The sequence below is a fragment of the Pseudochaenichthys georgianus genome, chromosome 19 (assembly GCF_902827115.2).
Source record: "Pseudochaenichthys georgianus chromosome 19, fPseGeo1.2, whole genome shotgun sequence".
Taxonomy (NCBI): domain Eukaryota; kingdom Metazoa; phylum Chordata; class Actinopteri; order Perciformes; family Channichthyidae; genus Pseudochaenichthys; species Pseudochaenichthys georgianus.
In genome coordinates, this window is record NC_047521.1 from 8051972 (window position 1) to 8072040 (window position 20069).

Sequence of the window (20069 nt, forward strand, 5' to 3'; positions counted from 1 at the left end):
TAAAATAAACGATGAATGTTTAAATATCACACAGTGCTGTAGATGTAACTCTCCTGCATAAAATGTGCTCCACCTCCACCAGCTGTGCAATTCAAATTATGCTTATGTATGAAAGCATTAGTCACTTTCAATAATATACAATACGGTATAAGGTGAGAGAAGACAACAATGTAAAAATCTCAAAGGAAATGTTTGCGATTGCGCAAAATAAATAAGAAGAAGCAACTTAAAAATACAAAAAGGGTAATAAATATAATGTATTTGAAAATATGTTTAAATATAAAAATAATAAACATACAAGTAATATCGCTCATGTATGGCCTGGGTTCATTCCACCCTGTAAATAATAATGTAAATAATTTAGCTTCTAATACTTTTTTAGTGTAAAATGCAATAGAGTATTTTTGACAGGACGATTCATTTCAAACCTTTATTTATGCAGGTGTATCCCATTGAGATCATTGGTCTCTTTTTCAAGGGTGACCTGCAAAACGACATTGCTATCTTCACTTAAAGCAGGGATGGGAAAATGGCGGCCCGCGGGCCGCATGCGGCCCCCACCTCCTCTTTTTGCGGCCCTCAGATTAATTTATAAACAACGTAATTAATAAAAAAAAAAAATTATTTTTTATTTTTTTACTTGTAGTACTGATACCGTCCACTAGACTCCTAGTTACATCGCGAGCTGCGTAGATGATTTCAAATACCGTGAAATAATCTGTGACGCATTTGTGTATATTGTGTTTGTTTCTCGGGGAAACCCTCACAAGAAACACCGGCTGTTGTTATGCCTGCTGTGACGTTAAATTGACTCTTGTAATTATGCCTTCACAAGCTTACAACTTAAGTTGTATTTGTCATCTGAATTTGGCAAAACAAGTTTAATATTCTTAAAACCAAGACTTTGTTTATTTGAAATCAGATGAAAACAAACTGTCACGGACCCTGCCGTGTTATCTATGATTACTACGCGTTTCATTCATAATTTCAGCGGGAGGGAGGGGGAGTGGTGCTGAGGAACAGCACAGTGCGGGCTGACAGGTGTCTGTGTTGACATTCCCCTTATTGTGGAATAAGGGGAATGCAGAGACAGGCTACAAGTGTTCAAGTTAGACAACTAACGTCTGGGTTAGTGTTCATGACGTCATGTTTAAAGTCATCTTAATGGTTAATCTCAATACACACACATTTTCCGTGCTTTCCAATAGTTTAAAATAGTTGTATTCCACTGTTTAATAACCTGTTCAATACAAACATGCCACTAAAAATGAAATAACATTTCTGTGAACTGATATTTGTTTAGTGAGTTTATTAGAGGATGTTCCCATTTTTGGGGGATGTTCCCTTTGATTGTAAAATGTCAATGAAGATGTCAGACTTAGTAGATTTGTTAATAATTACATACAACACATGGAATTGTTGTGTGTGTGTGTTCCAAGTGAATCTGCGGCCCCCTGGTGGCCAGTACATCAATGATGTGGCCCCCACCACCATCAAAGTTGCCCATCCCTGACTTAAAGGATAAGAATTCTCCCACTACCACATCCTGTTCTGCTGTCAAACATTGTTCAAATGCACAGTACTTTATTTTCAATTCCATTCTGCGAAAACATTAAATCTAATGTGAATAAAATGATGCACGACATTTCCATTTGACTGAATGCTGCAGCCATAAATGAAAAAAGGGTATTGGCCATTATTTCTTCAAGGGAAATCTGAGAGAATTACAGCATATAAACGATCTGACTGTGTTATACAATGAGTGTAATAACAGTAAAGCTAAAGGGCCATCGGTATGTGAGGAGCTTTAATAATGAAAGGCCGTGCTGAGGATGTGGAGGTCTCAGGAGGGAGCTGTCACACTAACTGACTCACAACTGTGCGTTTAAATGCATGAGAGCTTAGCTCATAACACGGTTACTCAAGTAACCTCCCCACATGTAAACAATACAACTCTGTTAGAAATAACTCAGTTAAGCTTGTGCTTCTCCAGTGTGGGTGAGTCTGGCTTTGAATGATATTAAAGGACTTACTGATGCACGAAAAGATATTACCTTCGCCCACTAACAGTAACAAGCCACATTTCTGGGCTGTGATGTGGTGGGCAGACACAACCGATAGACATTCTTTTTAATTCGTTTTTTAGTTTTAGCGAGAAATCAGTTGTGGAGGAAGTATTCAGACCTCTAAGTACGAGAAATATTTATACCACATTTGGCTACAAGTGAAAATCTTGCATTAAAAAGGTTGCTGGAGTATTTCAGTGTAATTTGAAAAATAAACAAAGTGGTTAAAGTAGAAAAAGTTCCCTGTGACTGTTATACAATTGTATACAATTAGATTATACTAACTCATGCCTTAATATCAGGATGATATTGTTTTATTAGTTTGACGTGAAGTTCACGTATTATAATTTATAAGGATTTTCATTATCGATTAATCTGCTGATTATTTTCTACATTAAATGTTTTAATTTTTGTACGAAATAGTGAAAAAGGATACACAGCAAGTTTTTTTTAATCCAAACCTCAAAGTAAAGGTTATTCAATTATTTCAAAGGAAAAACAGAAGAGTTTGAAAAATGACTGAAGCCTTCAAAATAGTAATGAATTAGTGTTTGGCTAATCCACTATAGTTTCAGCTCTATTTATACATGTTGTATATGCATTTTGAGCAAAACTCTTAACTTGTTAAACTGCCAGAAAAGTACTGGTATAGAAAAAAAAGGAAATATGTAATAAAAGAACAAGTGCTCTATGTGTATCAAAGTGGGCAGTATACTTAGTAAACACTCATCCACTGGTGACAAAAGGAAACTGATGTTGACAGCTCATTCCAAATAACAAGGTAATAACCCCCACCCAATTAAAACAATTAAAACAACACACATCCAAAACCATGACACTTTTTAAGTAGTGCACTGCTGATAATGAAAAAACTCCATTTGTACTAAAAGTCAGTAACATTCACTTTCTGGTTATGAACGAGTGTTTGCACAGTGCTGAACCGGACTGAAAGTCAATATTAGAAGAGGTAAATATTATAAGTCAAATAATAACTCAATTTCTCCACACAGTAAGCAAAGTGAGAGCTGCGTTTTATGAGGCTTGTGTGATGTTGAGAGTGAGGTCTCAGTGCCATCTAGTGTTGATTTATTACAACTACATTTAAATGTTTTCTCAGTGTTTTTAGCTTTTGCATTATGAAGCAAAACAAACAAAAATGTACAGGGTGAGGAGGAGGTGTGAAGCCTGGGGAAAAGGTCAGATTTGAACCCTTTAAGGGCGTTGGAAGCTCAAGGACGCCGGTTCAAGACCCCGAACAGACCCAGTAATGATACCTGGGCGCTGTATTTAAAATATCTGCTCCTAATACTACTTACAGGGGTTACATTTCCTGAGTGTGCAATGCTGTGATCATGTGTGAACAATACCATTTTGATTTGAATCCTCTTAACACAACCCTCATACAACGGCACATACTGTATGATAAAGTGCTTATACCTCATGGCAAGAAAGTATGGATGTTAAAAAAGGTGCATTTGTAAACTAAGTTTTAAAAAAAAGAGGCATAAATAAGAGGCCACAGGGAGAGAAATATGTGTATAAAAGTCTCAGATGTGGTATATATAAGCCAGATAATCAGTTGATCATATGTTGTTTCTGTCAATAAATGTACTGGAGAAAAAAGTAAAATATTTATCAGTGAAACACAAGGCATGGGACAAGTTTGAAAAAAGTACCAACCAATTGTGAATTAATATTGTGGATAAACAAATACACTTTAGTAAATAATATATTGTCTATATGGAAGGATTTGCATGGATTCAACAGACAATACATCGGATGAACAGAGAAGAAATCCTCTGCTTCTGAATGTGGCCAAGACCAGGTCATTGATTTCAGGAGGACGAGGACGTCTCCTCAGCCCCTGTGCATTCTGGGAGAGGATATGGCTGTTGTGGAGGACTACAAGTACCTGGGAGTGCACTTAGACAATGGGCTGAACTGGAAGATCAACACTGACGCTGTGTACAAGAAGGGGATGAGCAGACTCTATTTTCTGAGGAAGCTGAGATCCTTCCACGTGTGCAGCAAGATGCTGGAGATCTTCTACCAGTCTGTTGTGGCCAGTGCACTCTTCTTTGCTGCGGTCTGCTGGGGGGGGGCAGCATCAGAGCCGGTGACACCAGCAGGATCAATAAAGTGATCCAGAAAGCTGGGTCTGTCATCGCCATCAAGCTGGACCCCTTTGAAGCTGTGGTGGGGAGGAGGACACTGAACAGGCTGTTGTCCATGATGGATAACCCACCCATCATCTCCACCTGCAGCTGGACAGTCAACGGAGCTCCTTCTCCAACAGACTGCTGCAGCTCCGCTGTCACAAGGACCGATACAGGAACACATTCCTGCCCACTGCAATAACTCTGTACAATAAATCACCTCTGGCTCGAAGAGAACTCTCTGCTCCAGTTTCTCTTGGAATAAAACCACGTTGTACATTTTACACATATATAATCTATTCAATATTTAATATTTATTATTCATATTCCATACCATGTCATATATGTATGTATATATATATATATATTGTATATATAATATCTTGTCAAATTCAACATGTATATTTTCTACTTTCTTGTTTATTTCTAGTTTTTTTTATTGTAAAATGCCTTGTCTTTTATGCTGCTGCAACACAAACATTTCCCAAATTGGGATCAATAAAGTAAAATCTTATCTTAATGGGATTTGGAAGTCAACACCATAATTGAAGAGGACTAATGGGAGAGGTCCTGGATCTCCTGACATACGTAGCTCAATTTAAAGGCCATAATTAGTAATGTGTCTTTAATCACATATTTGTATTGTCGCGAGAATTGATTGGGGAAAGGAATGTGAAAAATTCTGAACCTAAACGGACCATTTAGACCACATCAATTGATTTTAGACTGTGTGTCTAATGGGGTTGGAGAAAACCAATTATATATTGAAGCTTGTGGGTAAGAGCCACATATACAACAAACTAGCTTTAGCCTGACCAACCTAGATTAGAGCAATGGATCCAAAGACATAAGACTGTGAATGTAGGAGTAACCAAACCACAAGACTGCAACTTATTCAGGAAGATGGTCATCTGTTATATTGTACCTATAGTAAACATACTGGATATTTGGGTGGAAACTGAAAGTATGTATAATCTTTAGTGTCTTTTTGTGTGTGATTATTTTGTCATTGTCAAGAGAAAATACAATATTTCCCTTCCCTGAAGTGTAGTTGGGTAGAAGTGTGGTAAACATTGATAGTTTAAAGTACAAATGACCTCTAAATTATAAGTGCAGTACTCGATTACATGTAGTAAATACACTATATTTAAGACGACCCCACTCATCTTTATTTGATCTATCCTCTTTGTGTCTTATTTGCTTCAACTTTGGTAAATAAAATGCATCTTTATGTCAAAGGCAAAGAGACAGGTGGTTTGGTTTGTAGCAGCAAAGTATATGTCATGTAATATGATAGACCAACTATGCAGTTTACACAAATAGTAAATGCAAGTATAATAACATGTAAGATATGAATACAATTTGATGTCAAATTAAATATATTGAACATGTAGAGTAGTCAAGCATTTTATATCTAAATGTCATACTTATATTTTAACTGCTACAGTTTTGTAGATCCAAATACAAATATTAATGATGTAACTTATATGTATATGCCCATTTCTAGAGGCCGCCTAAGATCTAAGAATTTCATTGTTGACTGCTTGCCGTATTTGTTGTTCATAAGTAATAAAGAACCTAACTTGTGTGTGTGTGGTGGTTGTTTTGGGGTCTTCGATTTATGCACCTCACACATGGAAGTGTATTCAAAAATGATCGCAGGTTAAATACAAATCTATGGACTCATCAACTTTATTGTTTTGATAGAGAATTGGTTTTGCAACCAGGTAACACACAGAGAAATATGACCACATTCTCATACGAAAAACCCAATTAATGACATCAATACATCGAGTAATAACAGGAAATCTAGCCATTGCTAGTAATAACCAAAAATCAGTCTAAAAGAGCTAAACTGAAAACTAATTATCAGCTGGGTAATCTAACAACTTGGTTGCCTGAGAAATAAAGTAATTATTCATTATTATAAAGGAATCATTCATCATAATAAAGGAATGATTGGCCTTTGGAAGTCTTAATCTTTGTCCGGAGGGTAGTAGTTTAAATTCTCCAAATAGAAGATGAAGATAACTGTGTAAAAATATCTCAAGCCTAGAGATGATCTTACATAACAAGGGATCTAACAAGCTGACTGTGAAATGATGGATCCATGTTATGATCTAAATTATTCATAAAACGTAGGCTATTAACTGCATTTAGATTTGTAAATGTGAAAAGTGTCAAAATGAAGATGTATAACACATTAAATGCACTTACTACTGACATTCCACCTCTTGCAAATGCTACACGTGTATTCAAACCACACACAATTGCCTCACTCATCTATATTTGTATCCATCCTCTGTGCCTTGTCTCCTGTCGTATCACTCTTTAAAAAGGTACTGTCTTCTCTTTAAGTCTCATGTCTTATTTTGGGGTAGAGAATTGATAGACTAAAATCATTCAAATATCATCCAACCACCAGCAGCACCAGCAGCACAGTCTGTTTAGCATTTGATGCAAGAAATTAAATAAAACAAAACAGATTGAAGTTACTCATTTCCAGCCATCTACCTGATCTGCATGTTGTTTGTTTTGTGCTGTGAAAACCAGTGGTTCATTTGTAAGTAAAGACCAAAAGACAAGAGCAGGAGAAATATTAGATGTTGGAGTTACAATGAGTGAAAACAGACAATGAGCAGCTAGCATGGGATGTGGTGTAAACAACACTCGTGTTATGGCGCATTTATGTGAGCCATTAGAAAGTAGTGTACAGGTTGCAAAGATATTTTTTTAAATGAAAACAATATTTTTTGGATATTGAAGTTTCGTGCTATGAACTTTCCGTCCCACATTTCCGCTGTACGGGCATTTGCCCTGATTGACACCCGTGGGGAGCCAATAGGGAGCCACGAATGAGAGCTTTGACCAATAGGAACACAGGGGGGACGGTTGTTATCAAGTCGTAAACGGTTAGTAACAGGACAAGCAGGTAAGTAAGATTCTTGTTATTTTTCTCAAAATTAACGAACGCACCGCTTGTCAGGAAAAAACACTAATTTGGTTAAACTATTAGCTGTTCGATTTGAGCAGGTTGGAATTTTTTCTTGCACTTGCATGCCAAACGTGCAATAAAACGGTAGTCATTGAGAAGTCAGTATGGGGATTGGGAAGCAAACAAGCTAGCTAGCTGTGTCTGCTAGCTAAGTTGGCTGTTATTGGCCGTTAGCTCACTACGTCAACATTAGCATGGCTAACATTAGCTTATCATCTAGCGCTGGGAGAAAGTACAGTTAATTATGTCACTATATCGTTGGCATTGAATTAATTGACACGATAAGCCAGTAAAGAACCCAACTCATAAGTTGCTTTTACATTCCCGATACCAGTGTTAATATTATTCAACATGTAAAACTTTTTCATTATAAATGTGCAATGATAACGTTCCCGTAGGTTAACATTAGCCCGGCTAGCGCTAGCTTGCCAGCTGGACGTAAAAAAAAAGAACACCCTTCAGAGTCTGTTAAGAACTTGGTTTAGTGGGTGTTGCTCTGACCTGAAATACGAATAAACTAATGTTTGTTTATGTATTCTTATTCTTTTAGGAGTCATGTTATTTCCATGTGCGGAAACTGGAGTTATGGCTTCATGGATTATTGAATGGAGCGAACCAACAATGGAGTTAAAGGTATTTCTAAATATATATAATATATATATAATTTTTATTTTTGTATGGGTTCTGACGGAGACCTTCGGATCCTCTCAACCATTCCTCACATGTGTTCATGGATTTAGTGCTGACAACAACTAGGATGAAATTGTGGATACTATTTCCCGAAATAATTGTCTTTTTTGGTGGGCCTGCCTGTCCTTTCGCCTGGGAAGGAGCACCATATGGCGCATCTTATCAGGACAACCAAGCATCCCTGTGGAAGTATTTCTGACAGCTGGGAAGAGACATAAAACCTGCTGGATGGATCACACATCGCAGCAAAGTGTGGGAGACCGCCTCTTATCCCTTGAGGAGGTTTAGGATGCAGATTGAGAGGCAGGAAGTGTAAGCAACTTCTTTTAGGCTGTTGACTTTGTGACCTGGAACATAATTTGAGCAGAAAAGGACACATTTAGGATAACTATCCAAGTTATCACATATTTAATTGTGACATTTGTAGTTTTGCTCCTGAGACTTGTATGTAGATATCAATTTGAAATAGTATTCAGAACAGGCGGATATGGACAGTTTCTAATTTACACATAGGATTGGTAATGACTTGCTTATTATTCATGGTTGTCTGATAATACTCAGAGACCATGCAAGACCTGTAGAAAACAAGTGGTATGCAATAATTAGCATTACTTAAGCAAGGATGCAACATAGCACTGAGTACATCTAATGTGGATTATTTCCTTGGAAAAACATCTAGTGCACAGGAAGTGACAATTATAGTAGTTTATTTAGAGTCATAGAAGATCAACCAGATAAGTGTGAGCAACAGTAAATTGAAAAAGTAGAGATAGGCAAGTAACCACATAAATGGGAAAAAAGACAAGAAATATCAGTACTGGACACACTTAAACAGTTAATATATATATATATATATACATATATATACTCTAGATACTGTACAATGTTATTCAATCCAAAATAATATAATATATTATGTTTTAAAAGCTGGGGCTGGTTTTTGAAACAGCTTTTTTGTATGAAGTGCAAGCTTCAAAAATATTGCACGTCCGCTTGTGTTTAGGCATTATTTAACCTTACCTTCTTTTCAATATTATAAAAGCAGTCTTAAGTAAAAGTGAAAGATACAAAAATAATGCCCAGCCCTATTTAATGCTTGTATGAACAGTTTTTAGATTTTCAGATAACATTTTTTATTTCTGAGTTGTATTTTTGTACTATATCTTCTTAGTCCACTACCACACAACCAACAAGCAATAGCCTACAATGACCGTTTACCAACCTATAAAACTAAATCTTAAGTGCTTATGTGTTAAATTGCAGACCTTACTTTACTATCAATGCACATGTTCAAATACTAAGACCACAAAATGCAGTTAGGCATCTAACAGGAAGTGCAGTGCAACATGCATGTACAATGCGTTACATATAGAATAGGAATGCAATGTGATCGGCTATATCTTTGCTTTTTAATACCCCTACGTTTTTAAGTAATCATTAAGTATGTCTTTTTCATTTCCGTTTGAGACTGTTAAACATCTGTTAACATAACGCAAACATTTCCCAAATTGGGATCAATAAAGTACATCTTATCTTTATCTTATTTGATCATAACTGAGGCTGCAGCTTGTGGTGGTAGTGTACTTCACTATGAAATATTTGTATATAATTTTAATCCACTTCAATACAATCAACTAGCTTCACATTACCAATTAAACAACTCTGACACAGACAAAACAAAAACAATCTTAATGGCCATTTTGTTACATTGCATTATAGTTAAATAGATGAGATTAAGTATAATATCATTGCATTTGTATATGTTCTAGATAACCGAATAATTGTTTGGGGAAAATAGTGAAAAATGTGCATCCTAGTTTCATAATCCAAAATTATGCTAGAGAGGCTTCAGAATTTCCAGCGATGTTGTATTAAACATTACTTTAATGATTAATCCATAGTGGGGACATGTCTGTTAAAGTTCAGTCTTCAGTGATTTGTGTAGTGTAGGTGCCATGGTTTTGTTTAGTGCAATGTGTACACATTTCCTCTTTCCTGATGTTCTTACCAACTGTCGTATATGTTGTGTGGTATTATATTTTGGCCTATGGCTGTATTTAACAGTTCTGTGCTGTAGAGCTCCTTCGTGTGGCCACTGGCTGTACATTCAGAGGTGTTGGTATTGTGGTGGGCGATCTAGTTCCTGTTAAAAGTGACATGAGAGCCAGGCAGTCTGGACTGGGTTTAGTTTCCCTATTGTAAATATGTAGGTTTAAGGAAATCTTTAGCTATTTAGAAGAGTAAATAAAACCCTTAATGTATCAATAAATGGTTAATTGTGTGCTATATGTGGATAAAATACAGGTGGTTAAACTGAAAGCATAATGATTTATTTACTAGTTGGAGAAGAGTCGCACATAGCTGTAGTACTATTTGCAGTTTCACCAGCAGCTTTTGATCGTGGCCTTTATGTCTTAAATGCTAAAATGACATTGCACTATGTTTTTGGAAGACAATGCCCCCCTGTGGTATCTTCTTTTGAGCTTTTATGTCGTTTCTTATCTGCCCTTTACTCTAGTGGTGAGTATGAGAAATGTCTCCCGCCTACCAGCAAGCAATACACACGCGCATACGCACACACACACAGCCCTCCTATGTTTGTCAGACTCAAATCCGAGGGAGAGTAGCTAGCCGCCATTTTCTAAGCGTCTCTCCCTAAAACGAGAGAAAAGGGCTCGCGACAAAACTGCCATCTGGATTACCTTTCGCTTACTGAGAATCGGATTTTTCGGTAAAATATTGAGGCAAATTCACCTACATATGAAGTAAATCGGAGTGGAAAGGAGTGTTTCACGGCCTTGTCTTTATATTCGCTGAGTGTTAGCGGCGAGGCGAGCTAGCTGGTCGAGCAAGGTGTAGATCGTTGATTCGCCCATTCGCCTGAATCCGGAACGAGATCCGAGCGGCTCTGTGAACTGGGCCTTTTTGGGGCAATCTGGTTGCATTTTTGTTGGATTTATTAATGGCAGTCTGATCGATTCAGGCCGCGTTTTTTGTGGTAGCACCCTTGGTTTTTTTCCACTAAAACTGCAGGGGATTGTTGCCGAAATTCCCTCGGATAGTGCAACCTCGTCACGTGGTAGGTTCCTCCTTTTTCTTTGTTAGCGAGCTAGCTAGACTGGCAGGGTCTACTCCCAACTTCTCAGCTTTTGACATATGTGCATTAACGTTTCATACAAATAGATTTCTCTACAGCGAGTGTATCAAAGGAAGGCCGCCGTTGATGTACAACAACAGGCCTGTCTGTATTTATTTCCATAGTCTAATTGCAATGCACACCATGTCACCACTCTGCAATAGGTCCTAAAGATAAGTTGTGATCTACAACGAGTGGGGTTGTCTTGTTATTATGGCAACATTTGCGATGTTGCAGCAACCAGATATAACCCTGATGTTAATGCATGTGCTACCAAGGCTTGTTTAATGTTACATTGGGCGTTATTGGCTCAAAACTATCAGTAATGTGAGCGTATGTTGTGTAGTCTGTGACTAAAACTGTTTACTTGCCATAACGACTTTTGCGTAACGTTAAAGCCCAGTGGCTTTGGCCGACAAACTAGAACCCGCATGGATGTGCTAATAAAACATAAGCCTCAGAAATTATCTATAATTTGATGAACGTAGGTTACGTTAACGTTTCACTGCAGTTGGCTTATGGATCCGCACGCTAGCTTTGCGAGCAGGTTGTGTTTCTTGCATCAGCAGCGTTCCCGAGCTAACGTTAGCCAGACGCGAAGCGCATTATTGTGCACGCAGTGGATAAAGTGACATGGGTTTTAAAAGCGAGATATTTATCTTTTGGTTCTCGGGAGATCGGTTTATGTGGAGATCAGGTGGTGATTTTTTGTAATGGCATGGCTCGATGATACAAACACACTGACTGGTCTTATTTTCAGCGGAAGCTATTGTAGACATCAAGATTACCACATAACGTTATTACACTCGTATGCATCTAGAAGCGCGGCGGAACGTTTCATTTTTAAACGTACAAATATTTTTGTAAACATCAGGAAGACATTTTGGTCATTACGTTATGGTTGGCTAACGTTTGATGTGGGGATTTTTTGTCGCATCTCTAGCCTGACACTCTACATATATACTGGTGTTATGGTGCATGTAAATTGAAACGATTCATTGACTAATGATATATGATTAATCTCCCGCCTGTAGCATTAACAAGTTCGGTCTGTTTTGAGTGGAATGGGCGGTTTTAGGTAGATGAGATGCATTGCATAATCTGCTTCGGAAATACCAACATGGCGTAGTGCGCGCTGACTAGAAACTGCGGTGAAATACTGAGCCCCCATTCATCTCACCCTGCAGACGGTACGCGGAGATGCAGCTCGCTTTTATCTCTTGTTTTATACGAATGGAGGATCTTCCCTTTAAAGTTTGATCTGGATATGCAGCCAGTCTGTGTGAATGATATGTTAAACACTAAACCAATTCACCATCATGATCAGAATATTGTGGTTCTCTTTAAATATACAAATTTTAGAAAAATGTTGCTGACATTTTTGTAAATCAGTAAATAACTTATTCTGAAATTGACACAGGAACCTCGTCAGGGTGACATCATGTGGTTTGGACTAATACTGGGGCCTAAATCCACCTACTTACACTGCCTGTGTGCTGCACAGGGCACATGTAGGGCAGTGGGGTTTGGACAATTTGCATTGGCTTTGCCTGTTTCTTCCCTCTCCAGAATTGAATTCCTTAGCTTATTCTTTAAAGAGCAGCCTTGTAAGTAAATGACAATGAAGGCCTGTTCACACGAGCATGGGTGTAGTGGGAATTATTTATTGGCCTTGGAAGAAGTAGCTCAGATGTCTCCTGTTATTCTACCTGTATTGTTAGTATCCCTTTTACCAAGGTCAGTGCATATCATTAATTGTTTGATATGTATTTAAGTATTTGAAGAATTCTGTAGATTAATCTACAGATTAAGCTTAAATTGTACATTTTAACTATTGACATGAATTACTGCTTTTTTTTTAAAGGTACCATGTCATGCTTTTCCGGTTATTACCCGTCCCCTTGTGTGTTATGAAGGTTTTTCTGCATGTAAACGGTCTGCAAAGTCACAAACCCTCAAAGTACACCCTGTAGCGAGTAAAACTATAACTCAGAAAATACCTGTCTATGCTGCCCCAGAACGCCTCATTGGAGATTTCTCTTTTTCTTCCTGGGTACAGTGACGTGCCCATACCCAAATAGACCAATCCGTGAAGCCGTTGCGTTGCGTCCGTGGAGCCGTTGCGTTACGTCCGCGGAGCCGTTGCGTTACGTCATACACACACTCAATCTTTTCTCAGCTGCAGCTCCACCGATTTCTCCTCCCTGAGACGGCGGGACGCTGTGAGTCGGTGTGTGAGCACACACACAAACTCCCAGCCAGGCTGCGGGTGTGTGTATGTGTTCGGGCTGGGTTTCGCTGTGTGTCGCTGTCTCGCAGACGGCCACTGGGCTCATAGGGAAGGGGGAGCAGGAGCTCCAACAAGTCGTTTAGGACAGAGTGAATACACATACTCTACAGAGATGCTGTATGAGAATTTGAGAAACCAATGTGAGTTTGGAAAAGTGCACAATTTAAATCTATTTTAGTATAACTCAACAATGGAATTATGATCAGTAGAAATGGCCGTGACATGGGACCTTTAATATATGAAATGTCTGCTCTTTCTTTAAGCACATATGTTGTATGCGTATTGAACTTGAGGCTAGGCCTGTCACGATAATTAATGTTGTTGGATGATACATTTTCCTGGAAATTATTGTGATAAACGATAATATTGTCTATCTATCTATCTATCCCAGATGCCTCAACAGGCCATTATCCAAATCTGTTTTTCAAAGTTTTCGAGCAAGGAACACCAACATTCATTTCATTTCAAGCCTTTATTTATCCAGGTGTATCCCTTGAGATCATTGATCTCTTTTTCAAGGGAGACCTGGGGCCTATACTACGAAGCTGGTTCAACCTAACCTGGATATGTTTGAGTTAGCCGGTTGGCCTAATCCAAAACATACGCGCTCTCGCTAAACGGTCCTACGACACGGGTTATCAAGTGGATCGCTCAAGCCAGCCGTGTCCTATCTAGTTAGGTGCGCGTTCACATGAAAGGGGTGGTATTTGGAGCATTCGACCAATCACAAACATGGAGAAGCGTACTGACAGCGCAGCGTCATACTTCCTGAATGAAAAGTCAACTATAATATTAGACATATGAAGAAGTTAAATTAAATATCCATGACCTAAACACTTTATCCAGGATCAAAGCCACATAGCTGCACCTGCAAGGTGAATACAGCTGGTAAAAGTGTTTGAATGCGTACATTAACAGGTTTATGATATCACTGCCCCATCTCTAAGACACGATCTGACTTTAATTACATTTGACTCGAGAGTGTTTCGTCAACTTAATGTGTTGCTTAAAATAATACTTCTGCATACAGTATGTGACACTGTGAGTGTTGCACGGCCAGATACGGCTCAGCTGACTCAGATAAGGAGATATGTGATACCTTATGAAGTGATATGCCGCGGACTGTACTTAATGTTACTCTGATCCGGTTACTTATGTCGTGGCAGATATTTAAGTAAGCTTTCTTAACGCTAATGTTATAATAGTCAGATTGCTCTGAAGATGGAGGTGATATTCTATTCATGTTCACGTTCACACAGTCGGTGATTTTTGCCGGCCGTCTTTCCTGCAACGGCAGCTTTTCTGTATTTCCTTTCTCCTGTAATATGACTTGATCGCTTTAAACTCTGCACACTGAGCTCTGATTGGTCAGCAGGCAGTGCTTTCACTGAGTTGAGCTCTTAGCCTGCAACCTAACCTGGTCCCGACCAGGTTAGCCGCTAAGCATAAGTTACCATGGAGATCTAGCCTGCTAAAAAGAGAACCAGCTTCGTAGGACCGGAAAGCCGGAGTTTCCCCTGAATTTAGCCGGCTAAGCGAAAATCCTGCTTCGTAGTATACCCCCCTGCTCAAGTAGACATGTTTGCATTGTCGGGAAAATGCATCTTTGATTGTAAACTGTCAGGAAGGTGGGGGCTCTCCATCTCCAGCTGCTGTGTTTGCTACCAGCTGGGAAAACGGAATGGGGTGGTTGTGTTTTAGGTGTAGTTTAAAATGCGTGGTATTGCCTGCTTTTGTAGACTCGCTACCTTTTTTAAACAAATGCGACACACCGCCCGGCTCATTGAAGTCCGTAGGTTCGCCTCGCTGATTTGGCTTGAATCCAAAATACTGCCACACCGGAGAATCGAGATGTGTAGTTAGGTTTTGTAACCAATTCCATTTAATTTTAAATTCCCTGCAAGTAAGTCACACGTTGTCTCCCGCTTGTCGCTATATTATTAATTTGGCTGCTGCACGTGGAGTGTCCTGACCTGGCTGTGTGTCAGCCCCGCCCCTCACAGCGCACGTGGCCGGCGGCCACAGTGCGCCTGGCAGTCACAGCGCTCCTAGCAAAAATGCTGGTCACATCCTTATGTAAACGGCAATTTATCGAGCTCAGAAAAGTTATCGAGTCCATTTTTATTAATCGTGTGATAAGTCAATTCGATCGATTATCACGACAGGCCTACTTGAGGCACTGTATTTTGTCCCTTTTTGCCTGTAGGGAGTAGTAAATAATGATATTAAGGAACTTCAACATCATTTTGATAACAAATGGAATTATTTTCTGGGATTTTGTGAGAGCCAAGTGGCAAGGAAGACGAGAATTAATCTGATCATCTCATATGTCTCCTCCTCATCTGTAATGCTTTTTGAGGTTCAGCCGTTGAACCATATTTTTAGCAACACTTCCCACCAGTAGCAGTGTGCGAAAAAGTACACGTCCCACCGTCCGGGACGTGTTATTTACAATATCGGACAAGTAGATCTGTCAATTGACGTTTATTGACAAATTATTGATACATTCAGTTTACAAAAGGCAGAACTCATTCGCAAATTGTACGTGTCCGCCATTGTTCGTTTAGAAATGTTAGTTTCGGTTCTGCTTGTCGATTCCTAAGGAAATGCATCTCGCCGCTTTCTGTACAGTTAGACGGGGGCGGGGCGGAGCGGGAAGTGTAGCACAGTGGCCGGGTTGGGAAGCAAAACTCGGTTCCGAGTAAGAACAAATAACAATTGTCCGGTACCGGGATTAATAAGAGTTGTGAGGACAGGAGGCGAGGCCGAGCCCCGCGGACTGCAGCTCTCTCGCTATGCTCCGTATCAGCTGACAAGTGAAAAATGTATTCGGACAAGTAAATTGACAAACTCACTTGTCCATGGACAAGTACTCTCTAAAAAGAGTCACTGGTTGATTTGATTGGCCCCCTTTTAACTTGATTGGTGGCAAACATTTACTGTAGGTTTGTTTTTAAGTTATGCTTGAGGTTGAAGCGAGAGTTTTGGTGCATTTTCATTTATCACATCTGGTTTTATATATTTTAAAATGCATCATTGTTTTGGGGTGGTGGTTTGGTTTGTCTTTTTCCACTCTAAAGTCTCACAGAACCTGTATTGCAGGTATTTCAGTGTTATATTTCAATATATATATATATATATATATATATATATATATATATATGAACAGCTTGCCTTTTTATGTTGCGTTTTAGTGAACAAAATAATGTCAAATGAAAATATATCCTTATATATTATTTAGATATTGTATATTGTTTTCATTTATTTAAATCAAAGTACGTTTTTGACTCCACCTCTCCATAGCACTCATTATCTATCTAAAATATATTGTTAAGGGTATTCAATTAAGCATTCTTCCTTACTTTGATGGCCTTCTGAATAATTATATTATGCATTAAGCACTGTTACAAATACATTTTTTGTAGAGTGGCCGGTTCAAGTATTAAATGAACATTTAAAGACACCGTCTGTATATGTTTTTATTCCTCATGTGGTTGTGGGCCCATAACTGTACACGGCTGTGAATGTTATTGTTAATCCACACAACATCCTTTTATGCCTACTAAGATCAGAATTTGGTGTAGTGTTTAAGGTTTTTATGTGTGCTTAGGATAATGAGACTACTTTGTTTAACGTTATTTCTTGTCTCCCCTCCCCTCTTGTCTTTATTTTGTCATACAGGCTGTCCTCAGGTGGGGCAGTAAGTGGGTGGTGTGGAGCAGGCCGCGGTGCCCGTCCCTCTGCACTGCATGGCTGCGATGGCGCCCGCTCTCACCGACGCCCCAGCCGAAGCTCACCACATCCGCTTCAAACTGGCTGCCCCATCCTCAAGTCTCTCACCAGCCAGTGCAGAGAACAACGGTAACGCCAGCAACATCCTCATCCATAGCAGTGGCCCCGCTAAGTGCAAGGTGGTTTCTGAAGATTGCCCCCTCGACTTTTGTGGCGGCGACCAGGAGCAGCAGCAACAGCAGCCCCAAGTCGATTCTGTGGCCCAGGCCTCGGCCCTGGGAAAGCTCCAGCCGCTGGTGGCTTCTTACCTATGCTCTGATGTGACAACTGTCCCTTCAACTAAGGAGTCAATCACACTGCAAGGAGTCCTCATTAAACAGTCTGTGTTGAAAGGTCACAGAATACTGCCCAGCTCCCTGCTCAACGGCGGAGGAGACTTCCTGTCGAGGAAGAGGCAGCAGATTGAATTATCTGGTGGCCAACTCAAGAGCCTCATGAGTGGCAGCACTAACGGAGGTGGCCAGCCAATGGCACCTGTCAATGGCCTGGCCAAAAAGATGGCCACCATCACTGGCCCTGGCTGCGTGGTGGCAGTGAACGGTGACAAGCCGCCTGCCACAGACTCTCAGTCCCAGAACCTGTCCTTGGACTCTGAGACCTTGACAGCTACTCTATCAGGTCATATCCAGATGAAAGGAACCCTCAAACAGAAGCATTCCTCTGGGGTTTCTAAAAATACAGATGGAAAAAACTGTGAACTGCTCCAGTCTGCTGCCCTTTCCCCTTACACCCTTAACAACCCTAAGCCCACTGAACAAATGAATTTAGAGGAGGCTGATTCACACACGCCTATCGGTCAGCCACAGGGTTCTGATAGGGAGAGACCAGGTAGCAGCCAGCAGGGCTCCCCGTCTTGCACATCTGCGCCACAGCCTCCTCTACCCTGCACTTCTTTCTCTGACAGCCTTGATGCTCATGTTAAGGAGCGTACCCTTCTCAACAGCAGCCGGCAATCTGAGATTGAAAACCGGCTGCGTCGCCTGCGCAAACGTCTTCAGGTTGTACAGGCCAAGCAGGTGGAGCGGCACATTCAGCAGCAGCTGGGTGGCTTTTTGGACTCGGCTCTCAACCGGCTTTTGGCCGGTAACCGCAAAGCAGAAACAGCAACCCCTACAGCTACATGGAAGACTGGACGCCACTCTTCGTCAAACAGCAAAGACGGCCTCGGTCGCTTCCTTAAAAGTGGCTCCATGCCCTTGGAACTGGAGAGGCTGTATTTGAGCGGAACGGCTAACCTTCATTCAGCAGAAAGCGCCTTTGACTCAGATGTAACAGAAAGTAGTTCTGGAGGGGACTCTGACCTGGAGGAGGAAGAGCTGACGAGAGTGGACATTGAGCAGCGACATGTCAAAATGTAAGTAAAGGGATCCACACCCACTAAAATAAATAATAAATAAATGATTCTGCATTAACAGACAATTCATTACTGAGGCGAAGTTGACCTTTTTAAAGGCAGCATTTATGTTAGAAATGACAAAAAAACGTTTTATAGTAGTTACACATCCCCCGTGCACTTTACCTGATTTACATGCAGATTTCTATGGTGCTTGTAGCCCTTCAACTGTGCTGTGAGAGTCCATATTTGCTAACATGCAATATGCTACTAAGGCCTAGCAGGTGCTAATGACAATTATAACTGCCTCAGTAGTGGTTGGGTAAAACTCCAGGGAGGGGTAGAGATACCATTCGAGTGAGTGTAGTTGTGTGGGTGGTATCATCCTGTGGAGAATGCACAGGCTGGATTGGGCTCAAAGTAAAAAGCTCTCGTCACACAATGTTTCCTCCTGAGTGGGGCAGAGGCTGAAACTGAACGTTCTGTTTAGCTGCAGAGTGAACAAGCGAGCACCCACAGAGCTGATAATGTTTTGCTTTAAACTGAAACCAAAGAGGAAACTGAAGTTGGGTCGTTTCAACAGGAGGTGTGGTGCTGTGATCTTAGGTTTTCCTCAGCAGGAGCTTGCAAATATATTCCATGGGAAGTTCACAGAGTCATTTCTGTGTCATTAGTGGTTGGAAGGGGGGAAAATAAAGCAGGAGGGTCAGCAGCGCTAATGGACTTACTGACCTGTGTAGGATCGGGTAGATTATTAACAATGTCGCTGAGAACACTTGATTTTTATGGTCCTTTCATGTCCTGACTTTAGACCTTTGACCTACATAGCTTCATAACCTTCATAACAGGAAGCTTGTGCGTGTTGCAAGAATGATCCGAAAGTAGAACAACAGCGTGTAATTTATTCATACCGTGTCTGTGTCCCATCGAGGGTCTAAGGAGGTGTTGTAGCAGTTAATAGAAAAAATATATAGCACGTCATGTTCAAGGAGAGTGAACATCGAGGCGCTACTATGTGGCTTGAGATTGTAGGAGTGAGAGTGATTATGTCATCATGAATATGAAAGGTCATATAAATAAGGAAGCAAACTGAATTAGTTTGAGCTGTTAAATTCCCTGTCTGCTTGTTGTCACAGATCTTCAATTCTCAAAACCCCACCAATACTTCGATAGATAATGGACAGACCTAGTCAAAAAAGAAAAATGTAAGGCATCAAATTCTATCAGGCATATAGTAAAGGCAAATGTTATTGAGATATACTTTGTTTTACCCAAAAACGGCATCTTGTATACAAAACCTTGACTTGAGATACAGTTATTATGCAAAATCATCTTCTTTTTAAATGGATGTCATTCATGTTCTTTAGTCATAAAATTACACCTTGAGGCAATAAGTCTTTCTGTTGATACCAACATAGCATGGCTGCATTTTGAATATGGCCAGCTGTAGCATTTTTACCATACAGACTGAATAAGATGTACAAAATGTATCAAAGATGAGTATATTTATTATTCAGATCCATTTTAATCAGTCATAAATGATCAAATTAGATTCTTGTATTTTGGCAGTCAGTCAGATCCATTATTTTGTTTAATTATGGCTTGATTATT

At 39.9% G+C, this 20069-nt stretch overlaps 1 protein-coding gene across 4 annotated transcripts in view; it reads left to right on the plus strand.

Moving 5' to 3' along the window:
- Positions 1-7102: 7102 nt before the first annotated feature.
- Positions 7103-20069, plus strand: part of LOC117464435 (KAT8 regulatory NSL complex subunit 1-like) — a 43887-nt gene continuing 30920 nt past the window's right edge. For 2 of the 4 annotated variants that reach the window (XM_034106859.1, XM_034106860.2), the window contains exons 1-2: positions 10483-10986; positions 17015-18479. In XM_034106859.1, the coding sequence (XP_033962750.1) occupies positions 17083-18479 (1397 nt within the window). In that variant the 5' untranslated portion in view covers positions 10483-10986; positions 17015-17082. Of the gene's footprint in view, positions 7155-7767; positions 7851-10481; positions 10987-17014; positions 18480-20069 lie in introns of those variants that run through there. The other 2 variants (XM_034106858.1, XM_034106857.2) reach the window with 2 other exon arrangements.